General features: G+C 41.6%; 1 protein-coding gene across 8 annotated transcripts in view; it reads right to left on the bottom strand.

Annotated features, from left to right (window-relative positions):
* Positions 1 to 12,983, bottom strand: part of magi1b (membrane associated guanylate kinase, WW and PDZ domain containing 1b) — a 138,415-nt gene extending 125,432 nt beyond the window's left edge. For 6 of the 8 annotated variants that reach the window (XM_087840606.1, XM_087840599.1, XM_087840605.1 and 3 more), the window contains exon 1: positions 12,176 to 12,983. In XM_087840606.1, coding sequence (XP_087696732.1) covers positions 12,176 to 12,485 — 310 coding nt within the window. In that variant the 5' untranslated portion in view covers positions 12,486 to 12,983. The remainder of the gene's footprint in view (positions 1 to 12,175) is intronic. The other 2 variants (XM_087840602.1, XM_087840604.1) reach the window with 1 other exon arrangement.
* Between the last annotated feature and the right edge of the window lie 1,045 nt (positions 12,984 to 14,028).

Raw genomic sequence — 14,028 nt, 5'->3', positions numbered from 1 at the left:
TGTCCATTTATTAAGCAGAAAAAAAAAGTTGTGTAATTATTTTCATGTACGTTTATGCAAGTGTATGAATTTCACCCCACAGAAAAGGTAGTAATGGTTCATTACTTAGCGACAAGAATGTAAACTGAACATACAGGCATGATAACACAGGTTTATGTTACCATTTATGTGTATGGGTATCTGATAAGGCTCGATGCAGTGCACACCACTGGACACTCTGCATACCATCACATCTGCCTGGTTTTTTTTCTAGTTTTCTAAGAACCCACAATATGGGCATGTACAAATGTAACACTAAACAAAAGTTTACAGCCTGTTTTCAATGAGTCTACATTGTTTCAGTTAAGTCTATATTCAAATCTGAGCAGTAAAACAAAGCTTATGTCAGTATTTGTTCAGTGCAGTGTAGGAAAGGAAACAAAGCCAGTAACACGAGTAGTGGATGGTGTGAAGCCTATATAAGATGGAATGAAATATAAAACAAGTTAATCAATACAAAATACATTTCAAGTAATCCTCTGCACTTTTTACTGACCTTGCAGTTGCAAGGACTTAACTTAGCTGTCATCGTGCATTTGTTAAAGGCATTCCTGGGGTGGCTTATTTTTGCTGCATGAACCCATTATACTTTAAATACTACTTTTTTTTTTTTAACTTTAGTTCCAGTATTCTGTACCTTATGAACCAGGATGTAATCATGTATTTGTTTTGCAAGTTTTGCATGTTGGGCCCCCCCTTCACCCAGCTTATAACATAAAGTGGAGACTGAGCCTGACCAAAATAACTTTTGCCAACTAAAGCAAAACAACCTGTTGCATATGTTTGCCTGATGTTTCATTATTACGAGTTTACGATACGAGTGTAAAGTAACCAATTCCGTATCAAACAGCGTGTTGTAAGCTCCAGCTCTGTCAGAATGCTGTGATGAATCCATATTACACCTGCTTTGGGAGGTAGTGCAAACTCTACCTAAAGATTTAACTGAGTCAAATGCACACAGGAACTATGGAGAAAAAGAAAAGAGAAAGTCATGGCAAAGATGTGCACTCTGTCTTTAAATAAGTGGATTATCATAATTGCAAAGGTGTTTAAGTTTGCATATAAAGTGCTACAATACCAGCCTTAAACTTCTAATTCCTACATCTGTCACGATCGTAAGGAACTTCTGAAGTTTGACGCACGTGTATAGAGGGTGGTGGAGTTCTCAAATAAACAGACGTTTCCGACGTTAACATCTGTAACTGATGACGACAGCAGTGAGAGTAGATGGACACCAGTAACCTCTTAATTAAGACTCAATCCTTTTCCTGTCTTTGCTAATTAGTCTCCGCTTGTCTAATTAAGATGCCATCATTAAGCTGTTACAATTTTACTCACTGCCTGAGCAGGCCTGTTGAAGAAAGTGGAGGACAAAGACTTTAGAACGTAGCTTTCATACCATATTGTGTACTGACCTTTAAGGGTCCATATGAATTACTGACCTTTATGTTCCACTATCACACACACAAATGTTCAGCATAACTTTGTGCTGCTACGGTGCCCAGCGACACAAAGACAACCAAAGGAGCCAGCCTGTCCCAGAGCTGTACTGTGCTCTCAAGGCCGTGCCCAATCACTCAGAATCAGATCAGATGCTATCTGCAAATTATTTGTATAATCACAAATGAAAGTTTTGTGCCTGGTTTACTCAAGATCGCACCGAGTCAAAAAGGTTTATTAGACCTTCCACCTTGTTAGTTTTCCTCTGCATGTAGCGGGCAAATTACAGTGAGAATTTAACAAGTCAAAATTATACAAAAGAATTCCCAGAACTACAAAAAAATAAATAATTAAATTAAAAAGTCAGTTTAACTACTCAAATTGAGGCCTTTTAACTGAAACAAAGTGAGCTCATCTGGGTCAGCGCTGCATGCAATTCCATCTGAGCTCATTAAGTTTTAGTGAGACTTTAAAATATCTCTAAATGGTTCAGAAACACATTGTTTCAGAACTGTTCTAGACATTAGTAGTCTGCCTACTTACTGATATTTAGAAATTCAGTAGTATTTCTAAATATCAGTTCATGAATAGTTTCACTGAAGTGTTTGATGGTTCTGTTGATACGTATTGAGCCACAGGACCCCTATATTCAAATAGGCATAATCCTAGCTATGGTGGCTGCTGTAGGACATTCATCTCTGGCCACCATTGATCTGTATTGCATGCAGGCTTTCACTTCGCTGTTTACCTCAGCTGTAAATATATCTACATTGTCAATATGCCAGGTGTCCACATCCATGTACTCTGGATGAGGCTATAAAACTTTGTGACAGGAGTCCAGTATAAACTGATAAGTAACTGAAGTTAGTATCACTGTTATTGGACAGAAGTTAAGTGAGTTATTGAGAATATCCTGAAGTTTTCTGCTGGGAAGTGCAGCTGTTTTAGCTGCTGGTAGCTGGCGTTAGCTGCTGTTAGTCACACTAGTAAAACTTTCTTTCCAGCGGCTGTAACATTGTTGGACTCAGACACTTAAACTCTCATATGATGTGAGAATGTAATCGAACTGTTTATCAGAGTGAGAGTCTGACTTCAGGTCATTCAAGCCCCTTATTAGCTGGCATGATGTGCTGCTGTTTAGCTGACTTGTGGTCAGCCATCTGGAGATCAGAGTAGGGAGGGCTACATGTCTAATTGGCTGAGAAAAATTAACTGCAAAAATATTGGGAATACATAAGCATGTTTTATTGTGTTAGAGCAGCGGCCCCCAAACTTTTTTGCACCATGGACCGGTTTATGTCTGACAATATTTTTAATGGACCAGCCTTTAAGGTGTTGCAGATAAATACAACAAAATAAAACTAGTACCTGTACCCAAAAAAAGAAGATTTATTCATAAAACACGGGAAAAGACCCAGGGAAACAGAGTCAACAATAAAAAAAAAATAACAATAAAAACTGATAAAAACCCTGAAAACCATAAATTTCACACGTGAGCCTCAACTCTCACGGCCCGGTACCAAATGTGGCCTGGGGGTTGGGGACTTCAACTCAGAAGAATAAGCCTGAGGTGGGGAGGAAGAGGATGAGGTGGAAATGAACAAGGAGAAAAGAGAGCAGTGGTGGAAGAGGAGAAAGACACTGAAAATATACGTGTTCAAATGTTAAAGGTAAAACTTACATTTTGAATTGTGATTAAATGCAATCACCCAGCATGTGTAATGCCGTAAGGGCATTAAAAATACCAGAAACCTGAGTTTCACTTGCTTCTGAAGTGACTGAGTCATGCCGTGAATGCACTGCTTTAGGGGGATACACAAGCACAGCCGATGTAATCACACAATCCAACCAGAAGAAAGCAGATAGTTGTGATAGTTAGAGGACGGCGTCACTTGGCTGCTAGCTGCTCAGGAAGTTTGCTGCTGGTTATTGCTGAACATCAGAGCTACCCCGCCATAATAAAAATTATCAAATCCACTTGGCGTCTTGAAAGTTTCCAGCTAATTGTAGGAGCCACATGCTTTTCTAATCAAGGCTGCTTCAGCACCTGTCACGGTCACACAATTTCAGATGGGACTGTCTGCATCTTCTTAACTCTGCATGTTCAAAGGAAAACAGCGGGATGTACAAATGGTTTTGGGTTGCGAAAGCACGTGTTATTAAGTAGTTTTCTTGACAAAAGGTTGCTTGTTTAAAAGAAATTTAAAATTCACTGCATTATTCTTCACATTCAAGTAGGGCTGCTCAATTAATCGAATTTTAATCACGATTACGATCTGGGCTTTCAACGATCATTAAAAATGACTGAGCCGATTATTAGCCCCTCCCTCGTGCTTTACTCTCGCGCTGCTCCGTGTGCCAAATCGAGCGCACCTCTCTGCATTTCGAACACGTGTCACAACAATTAAGAGCAGCGGTCTCCAACCTTTTTTGCGCCACGGACCGGTTTATGCCCGACAATATTTTCATGGACCGGCCTTTAAGGTGTCGCGGATAAATACAACAAAATAAAACTAGTACCGGTACCGAAAAAAATAAAATTTATTCATAACACACGTGAAAAGACCCAGGAAAACCGAGTAAACGATAAAAACTATAACAAAATCACGCTGAAAACCGATAAAAACCCTGAAAACTATACATTTCACACCTGAGCCTCAACTCTCGCGGCCCGGTACCAAACGACTCACGGACCGGTACCGGTACGAGGCCCGGGGGTTGGGGACCGCTGATTAAGAGGACCCGAGAGAAGCTCGGAAAGCTAAGCAGAAGTTATTTGGAGAGGAGAGTGACTGCTGTTGGTTGAAAAGAGAGGTAAAAAAAACTTCAGTGGTGTGGAAACATTATGGGTTCACGGAGTCAGACGTGGATCAAGTAGACATAGTGTGTAAACTTTGCTACAGTGTTGTAGCTGCACCACAGAGCAACACTGCAAAGTTCACTAAACATAGATATTTATATTTTTCATTTATTTTTTATATTGCAAACATTTGCACTGTTATCAGCATTTGCACACTATTTTATATTATTTTTTGACAATCTTTAAAGCCATTATTCAATACATTGTTATTGTTAAATAAATATCGTCAAATAATCGAGATCTCAATTTTCAGTGAAAATAATTGTGATTATCATTTTTGCCATAATTGAGCAGCCCTACATTCAAGATATTAGGTATGAGTTAGTGAGCTTTAGATGCTTTCAGGTTGGTTTTGTTAGCTCAAGACAAAAGCCAGGTCGGCTGCTAAGACAACCTTCTCCAGCTATAAACCACTGAATTAAATCTTCGTCTTTTTTGCCACGATCCATCACATTCTCACATCCCAGTGACTTCTAGCCACATGAGACACTCCTGAATGCTTTTCCATATGCTACCATCTGCAACTACTGAAAAATTTCAACTTCTTTTTTCATTAGGATACTTCGACAGAAAAAAAAGAAAGTTTTTTAAAAAAGGGTTAGGCTTGGGGAGGGGATGTCTGTCATAACAATAAGCAGGGAGGGAGAAGAAATTAAGGCTTGAGAAGGAAAAGATAAAGAGAGCAAAGGAGGGGAATGGAGGCAGGTAAGATGACCAAAAAGGCAGCAGCTTTGAGAAATGTTGTGTGTCATGTAAGTCCTAGTTCAGGAACACTAAGACTTTAGGGCTGTGAACATGGATGCGTGCTCACAGCCGTGGCCAAACCGACAGACTCATGTCTAAATCCCCTTAATCAGGGCTGGACCGTTCCTTAAACTGTTTATACCCCCTTCTTTTGTCTACTTGTGCATGTGAATGTGCGTGAGTAAGCTTCCCAAAGACTTGACTTTAATGGGATTTGTGTAAACGGACCCCACAGCTTCAACCATAGTGTAATTAAAGGTAAAGAAAAGAGGAAACAGGTTGGGGAGGGAAAGGACCTTTACAGGAGGCTTAGAGGTAAAGGACAGACATTCTCGGTGCAACCACAACTACAATGATAACAAGCTGATGATTCGCTTTAATGACAATAATTAACTCCTTAAGTATCTCAAGAAGTTTAATGTGAGAAAGAAAAGTTACAGAGCCCCAACGTAAAATCATACAGTCTCTGTTGATTTAAAACAAGTTATAAAACCAACTTTTCAAGAGTCACCCTGCATTTTTTGTGGGCACATCAACTTGCTTCTAGGACTAGTCTCAGCCATATTAATAATGCTCACAGCCACTACCGATCTCGTCATTTCGCTTCCAAGTTACGCCAGCTGGAGGCATAACCACATCTCATCTGAGCTTTACAGCAGCAGAGCTGACAGAAATACTTGGCCATGTCAGCCAATGTCGCACACAAACACACAGATGGGGATGCAAACAGACACACACACGTTCGCATATTATCGAATTCCTGACACAAACAACAACAACAACAACAACAAAAAACAGAACTGATGTGACAAAGTTGGCATCTCGGTACAAAGTTTAGATAATATAAATAAATATATATACATGTATACACACACACACACACACACACAAGTATTTACGTACATATGTATATACACACACAAACACGTGTGTACGTATGTGTACGTGCGTACATAAGCACATGCATACATACACATATGCTTCATTTATGCAACTGTAATAAAACGTCTTATTTAATGGAACACGGTGCAGAAAAAGAAAGACACATGATGCCGTCACACAGGTCACAAACCAAATTGCCATAGTTTACAATGCAATACTCCAGACTGCATGCAGCACATGCAGAGTAGCATGACAGCTGAGCAGAGTCAACTATCTTAGATAATTCATTGTTACAAACAACTTTAATGGACCCATTTATCAACATGATCTTTTTTTTTCTTTAAAATCTAGCGCTGGTTGCGCTCTAGCAAAAAGGCAGATTCTGTAAGGCCAAGCAGTCTTAAATTTACAGACGTTTTCACCCATCAGTCCAGACACTAAAAATCTACAATTTAAAAAAAAAATACAAATTTAAACACTCAGCTTGAACCATATTGATATAATAGCAGAATCAGAGTATTAGTATCACCCTTTACAACCACCAATATGTGACTTTTTTGTAAAAAGGTAAAGGGTGATGCGAGAAACACCCGTCAAACAAGTTATGAGTGTTGATGTTGTATAGTTTGTCTACCTGTGGGCGCTCAGCAATGCCCCTATTGGCAACATCGCAAGTGTAAATAAACAACATGTTGTGACAATAAAACTGAAAAACTATTTTTAAACTGCATTGTTGTAATATTTTTAATAACTCATAAATAAATATACATAATGATGACATATGTTAGAAAAACAGTTTGTGCTTCATGTCTCTGACAGAAAGCAAAAAAATAAAAAATAAAAAAATCAGCTCATATATCAGATTTTTAAAATCACCAAAATATCGGTATCATTCTTAAAAGTCATACACGGGTCAGGCTCTACCCTGTGCACTCCACGAAGAAAGCATTTTATGAAGATGTTCACCTACTCTGATGATGGATTATGTTAACCAGGTATTGGGAGAATTGGTAAAGAGCTTTTGGGCAGATTCGTCAACTCATCCCACACTTCGACTAGGTCAAGAGTTACTTCACTGAACCAAAGCAGCACAATATTAAGCCTGTGGCTTTCCCCTTCAGTGTGTGTTATGAAACTCATGAGCAGCTCATTATTTCATGGTTTGACAAATGACTCTGTTACAAACTGTCAAGCAGAAACCACTGAAAAAAGAGCAAGTGGACTGGTTTGTTAGAACTGGTTTGGAGTTAGACTAGTATCCTGGAGGAACTGGGTGAGCTCTTCACCTACTTCCTAAATAATAGCTACAAAAGTCACAACTCTGCCTAAAAGTTTCCATTTCCTGTGCAGAGGACACGTGATAAGGCAGTGAACTAAAGCTTAAAAGACCCAACGCTCCTGACGTCACCTTTGTTTAAAAGTTTCGGAAACTTTTCCCCCATCTCTATTGTACATTTGAGAAGGATGGATCAGGGCGGTCTTCAAAGACAACTTCCTCTCCCACCCTGCTGAACTACCATTAATTAGTTGCCCTTTCTCTTTTCCTGACAGGCTGTGAAACTGCAAATGCCAAGTGTGACCAATGCCCATTCATTGTCAATACAACAGACTACAATACAAACAAGAGAGAATATGGCACATGCATACATACGTGCTCCTCTTAGCGGGATTTTAAAAAGCGCTGCTTAAGTGAGACAGCATTTCATGGTCTATTTAGCTGGTGAGGGAGGGTTCCTCCAGTGCATCTAAATGTAGAGATCAAGCTGAGCAAACTCAAAGTGTGCAAGATGCTTACACTGTACACACACGACTCCTCTCATAGTCTCCTTTTCGCCCTCACCTGCACACACACTTGAGCAAATACAAAGACCCTGAAATTAACGCTGAAATTCCCTACGGCACGCTATAAGGGAGGAAATGAAGTCGCTCCAAGCCATCAGGAAAGAATACAAAAGTAGAAAACGGGTGTGGGCAAAGAGGGTTGTTCAACACCCTGCTGAGAGAGAGGAAATAAACACTTCCATATGCGATCCCTGCCAGAAACACTTGTGCGTGCGTGCGCGCACACACACACACACACACACACACACACACACACACACACACACACACACACACACGGGGAGTCTGGAGTTAATGCAGTGACACAGTGTTGTAAATTTGAGCACGAGAGTTGTAGTTAACAGCTCGCACCTCCATACGAATGGGGATGGAATATTTTCTGCTTCCAGACATTTATAGCTAGTAAGGCCTCATCCATCATGGTCAGCTCTGTGATATAATGAAGCTTGGAAAGAAATACACTGCTGCAAAGCTGTAAGACTGGAGTTTCCTGATTAGCCAGGTAGCAAAATGGCTGGTGAAGAAGAATCCAATCTTATTTCTTGTGTGTGTGATTGTGCGGTCACGTGCTGACTAAAAGGAACCCACACACACACACAGCATAACTCCTGCCTGGGGAAACCCGTGAACTCTGGGCCACTGTGCCATTGGTCACGTCCAGAAAACAAACATTAACAGTCACTTGCATTACAAACGCTTCTGAGGATCGTCACTGGCTACACTTCCTAGCATAACACAATTAGGATTATCAGTATACACTTCATCCACCCTCAACTTTAAGCCTAAATACAATCCCGACTGTAGATCATATACGGTATCGTTAAAGCGTCCAGCTTACGTACTAACACCAGCGCGGGCACGGCATTACTCTGGTCCCATCTCAAAGCCTCTCTGATGTGATTGTGTGTTCCTATAAGCATGTGTGTATCATCCATAGTTTGTTTACATATGTGGAGCAGACGGTCATCTTCTTAGGAAGATTAGCCATAAAGAAGTTCCAGGGTTGGTCAGCTGGAGAAGTCTTTATTATAATGTGCATGCTTGCTTTCAAACAGAGCACTCTGTCACTGCAGTACATCTGTGTGTGTGTGTGTGTGTGTGTGTGTGTGTGTGTGTGTGTGAGCATTAAACTGCATTGTGACAGAGTCATCAGCTGCTTGTTTCGAAAGGATGAAGAGTTAAGAGTGCATGTCCATGTTTGTAATAGTCCCTAATTACATAATCCAGTTATTCTCCCACAGCTTCAGTACACACTGAAGTGGACATCTGATGGTTTGGCCTCAGCAGTGGTTCTAAGGGTGTGTCTCCTGCAGTGTGTGTGTGTGTGTGTGTGTGTGTGTGTGTGTGTGTGTTGCTTTCTCACCGATGCCCAGAACAAACATAACATAAAAAAAACTCAGCAGTGGAGCTGGTTGCAGCTCCTTATCAGCTCAGATTAGAAATGCCCTTGTCCAGACAACACAGTATTCAGTTGGAAACCCTACCCCCCCCTCCCCTCCCTCCTCTTTATAGAGCTGGCAGTCAACATGAAAGTCTGAGTGTGTATCACCGAGCCAAGACAACGACGCAGTACCTCTCCTTACATCTCGCTTGATTAAAGTGAGAAAATGGCACAAGCTCCGGGTAAAATTAGGTGACTTAGATTTTACAGATGGCCCTTGTTGCCAAGCATATTTTCTCAATTAAGGCTGATTAGGGAGGGGAAATTCCCTGACAGCGTGAATTATTAAAAACTTGAAATGGAGTCTGATCATGTGACGTTGTACAGCAGTGACACCCGACATTCCCAGATGAATGAAGAAAACGGAAAAGGGATGGGGGGGGATGTTCTGATTAGCCCAAAGTGAGAACACAATCTCCTTCCTATCCTAATAAATCATTACAAACTAGAGAGAACGGGTCTGGACTTGTGCAGGTGATTCCCTAGGAAGTGATTTAAAAAAAAAATTGACCAGTTACTTCCTGTTTACAGGAAGGAAAGATCTTAAAGGCTAACACTCCACAGACAAACTACTGAAAAAACACACGGGCACCAATCGCATCAGTTCCTTCACTTTTCCTTTCTATTCCACGCCCTCAGCAGGGCGACGCATGGTAGCGAGGCTTCTGCTGCTACAGCTCGACTAGATTTGCTTCTTTGCTGGAATCCCAAACATTTTGTTTACGCGCGTTTGACAATCCATTTCAGTTTGTTTTTGCTTGTTCACAGCGGCGCCACTGTTGGCATTAATCGGCATGTGATTTCATGGCTTATTTCTATCTAGTTGGTTACTGGATTCAAGCAGCAATCACACTGCGAGACAGTCAGGCCTAGAATTTCACCACAAAAAAAAGAAATCGGGGTGTTAGTCAGCACGTCAGCTGCCATATTTTACCTTTCGACCCCACTTTGGACTGTGTGAGAATACACAGACTGAGAATGATCCAATTCTTCTTCTTCTCTCGCTGTTCTTGTATTATTGTTCCTTCTTAAACGAGTCATTTGGACACGACACAGAAGGGAAAACATGGGCGTGAACTATAAAAACTGTATTTGAACAGAGACATTGTTAATGATATAAATAACACTCAACAGCTTAAAATGGCTGCTGTGAAGTCAAGCCAACAGAATTCTGTGATGTTTTGGAGTCACCGGCAAAGCTACCCGCCCACCTCCAACCTGAACACAGGTATAATTTAGCTGGTAAGTGAAAACAAGACCTTAAAATTTGGAGTGTCAAAAATATGGTCCAGGAGCCAGAATTGGGCCAGCAAACACTCCAATACAGCTCATTGGATGGCTTTGGAAAGGGAACTTTTGGAGTTTTAATTGACTTTATTTAGTTTTACAGCTTAATATATTAACAAAGACCTCCCCCGTGGCCACACTGTTGAAATAGCACTTCTTTAAATGTGTAGTTAAACTTCTGTATAGTGGCAGAGAGGGCACTTTCACTGGTCTGGCCCGTGTGAGATCAAAAACAGGCTTTCTGTGGTCCACAACATGATATCAGTTTGACATCCCTGCCTAAATAAATAAATAAAGTACATCATCTGTGCCACAATAAAGATGCAAAATTTCAAAGACACGTTTCTAAATTTAAAGACCAAAACTTTAAAGTCTCACTTCAAACATTACCACTCACAGTTAATTTGACTTGTTAGCCAAACCTCAGTCTGAAGGGAGGAACTAATCGGTGGAACATGATTGAGCAGCATTTGTTTAAAATGAAAATCTGCTCTCGGAGCACGCTATTGTAAATAAATCTGAGCACCCAGAGGTAGCAGTGGCCTTTAGCATTGTTAAAATAAGGCCTCTGCTCCCCATCTCTAAGAGGATGTTCAGATATTCAGCACTAGGTTTCCTTTATGATAAAAGATGTTGCGCAACAACAGAGCACCACACCTTAAGAACAGTGCATGGTGATGATCGGAGGACTGTCCTGAAATGAATGAGAAAAGCTACACCTTTACCAAAGCAACCTCAGAGCAGACCCACCAGCACGGCCGGCGGCCTTCACAGGTTATCTACATGTAAGGTCGTCCTTGAAAAGAGTTGTTGCTCTTTTGTCCATGTCTAAAAGAAGTCTCTGTGTGTCCCGGGCTGACTCCCGAGCATCCCTTCAGCGGTTTGCGTTGCCACGCTGGGAGCCTGTCAGAGCGGCTCAGTGTCAAACCTCCCAGCCCCGCTGAGTCAAGATGACCATAAACCGAAGGCTAGAGCAGCCACACTGGCCGGATGCTCGCATTTTTGTAAGGTGCCTGATGTTACCTTTCCTGTTAGGTGTTAAAAGAAGTGCTCCCTGTCGAGCCTGTTTGAGAAGTCATCAGGTAAAGTATAGGAAACAGACACATCTTAAGAAGGCCTAAATGAATTTAAAGTAGCACCTCTAAGCATTACTGCTCCTAGTGCTGGATGTAATTCTCCAGTAGGTTGGAATGTATGCAATATTTTGGACTTTCTTCACCATTTGTGCTTCCTCAACAGCCGGGAAAGTCAGAAAACACAAAGGAAAGCTGAATAAACAACGTGTGTGAAGCCTGTGGGGTTTCCATGTCCCTGAACCAGACAGGTGGCATTCCCTGTTAGGGAGAAAACCAGGCCCGGCTACTTCAACTTAAAAAAAGAAAAAGCCATTCACAAATCTGCCAATTAAATGTGACATTAAACGGTTCCGCAGCTATTAAATGTCACAACTTCCTCAAGTTTTAGTACTCATTGTAAAGTTCTATGGGTTTATTTCAACTTAAGATTAACCTCAATGAATCAAAAGTTTCCATTTAGATGAAGCTGTTTAAAAAAAAAAAAAAAAGAAAACAAGAAATCAAACTTGGCACAAAAGCCGTTAAACGCACACCAATAAAAGCGCAGAAGTTTTGCAGCCTCACCTTTTGTCTTACCTTGCCTGACAGTTTTAAACCTGACGGGTCCTTTGCAGTTCTTTATCACGGTGTATATGTCGTACAGGGGTAATCCCGAAATCGAGAGATTCTCCACTTCGAGCAGAAGCTCCCCTTCACCCAGTTTCCCACTTTTGTACACCACCGCATTGTGGTTCAGCGGTCCAATGTAGGCGAACTCTCCGTTCTCCGCGCCGCCACGCAGCGGCACGTTGAGCTCACCGCGGGCATCTTTGGACACGGAGACCTCGTTCACCCTGGAGGTCCAGTGGTTCTTCTTCAGCGCGGGTTTGGACATTGCGAACAGTTCACGAGCCGACGCCAAACCGGTCGGACTCTGCCACCGGGATTGGGGGGGGAACACAGTCACAGCAGTCCCTTTCTCTCTCCTGCTCGTTAAAAAGTAGATTTGTATCCGAGGGACGCGCAGAAAACTTTCTTTCTCTCCCACAGAAACATGAGCGCCTCTCGACAGTACAGGTCCCGAATCAAGCCATTCCTGCCTGCGCTGAAATCACTCCTTGCTGTGCGGTTATTCTTCTCATCACTTTTCTTAACATCCCCTCCGGTTTAATCCTCCTTTACTGTTGTCATCCTACATCTGCCACGCTCCCACTCACGGCTCGCGTCCACTTCTTAAATCCTCTCGGTTGTTTTCAAAACTCACTTTTAAAGGTTTTCCTTCCTCTCTTCCTGCTAAAAGAGACTTCACTCCTCCTCTGTCCGTATCCACAGAGCCCACTTTATCCACGGTCGACTGCGTCCAGAACTCCTTTAACCAGGTACGTCGCTCTGGTGCGTGGAGCTGAAAATCATTCCCACTCTGGTGCTGGGGATGTGTTGCTGTCCGTGCTGCGTTCAGGTGCTGTCGGATTTTTATGCGTTCACGAAGAGGTCACGTGAATAACCTCCGCGAACTCTTCACTCGTTCACAAGCCACAGATACCACAGGTCATTTCCCAGTGTTTCAGCTTGGTTGTAGTTTGAAATTTACATTTAACTTACATGTAATTATGATGGAACTTATAAAAAATATGGTAGAAATAAATATTCGACACATTTAAATCACAACTGTAACCTAACGTAGCGCCTAAATTGACGCTTCACTGTGGACTCACGTACGCGACTTAAATAATTTATTATCGGGCACAAACTGACAAAATGACCCTTCACGTGTTTTCTTTAAAGCCCTCTCTGCGTGATTTACAACATTAGTATTTACAGTATCAACATGGTCACGGTGAGTTGAAGTGCTGTCAAAATAACTTCGAGTACCGAATGTCAGACTCCACAAAGGGTATTTGAACGCAGCGCTATAAAGAGCGCATGCGTGCTGCTGTAGGGAGAAAGAGGTTTTTGGCTTTCCCTAAATTAGAGCCTGGTGTCAGTTTGTTTATTTCAGTCGGTTCAAATTAAATTAAAGCGCGCTTCCTGGTAAAATTATAGAATGTGCAGTATCCATCGAGCTGAATCCATCGATAATGAATCTGACTGAAATGCTTATTTCATAACATAGTGAGTCAGGGGTTAACCCTGTGATCACACATACGTCTGGAATTCTTGTATTTCAGGTTAGACAGGTGTCAAACCATGTTTTAATGTTTGCCTGAAACCTCCCCTCTCTGCTTATGCAATCTCTTTACGCCTGAGACGGTACTATTTACATACTTAGTTGTATCCCTAGCTACTGTTTTTGTTAAACGCAAATACTTGTTGGCAACCACATCTAAGAATCTGAGAGATGCTTAAAAATAATAATGGAGATGGACATATATAGAAAGACTGCGTAATGGAATCACATGTGCCGGGCTTCTCACCTTGGGAGCGGCAGATTAACTTTT

The sequence above is a fragment of the Neolamprologus brichardi genome, chromosome 5 (assembly GCF_056152115.1).
Source record: "Neolamprologus brichardi isolate AB-2024 chromosome 5, ASM5615211v1, whole genome shotgun sequence".
Taxonomy (NCBI): Eukaryota; Metazoa; Chordata; class Actinopteri; order Cichliformes; family Cichlidae; genus Neolamprologus; species Neolamprologus brichardi.
The sequence above is the reverse complement of the archived record's forward strand: the minus strand, read 5'-3'. Positions and strand labels throughout refer to the sequence as shown.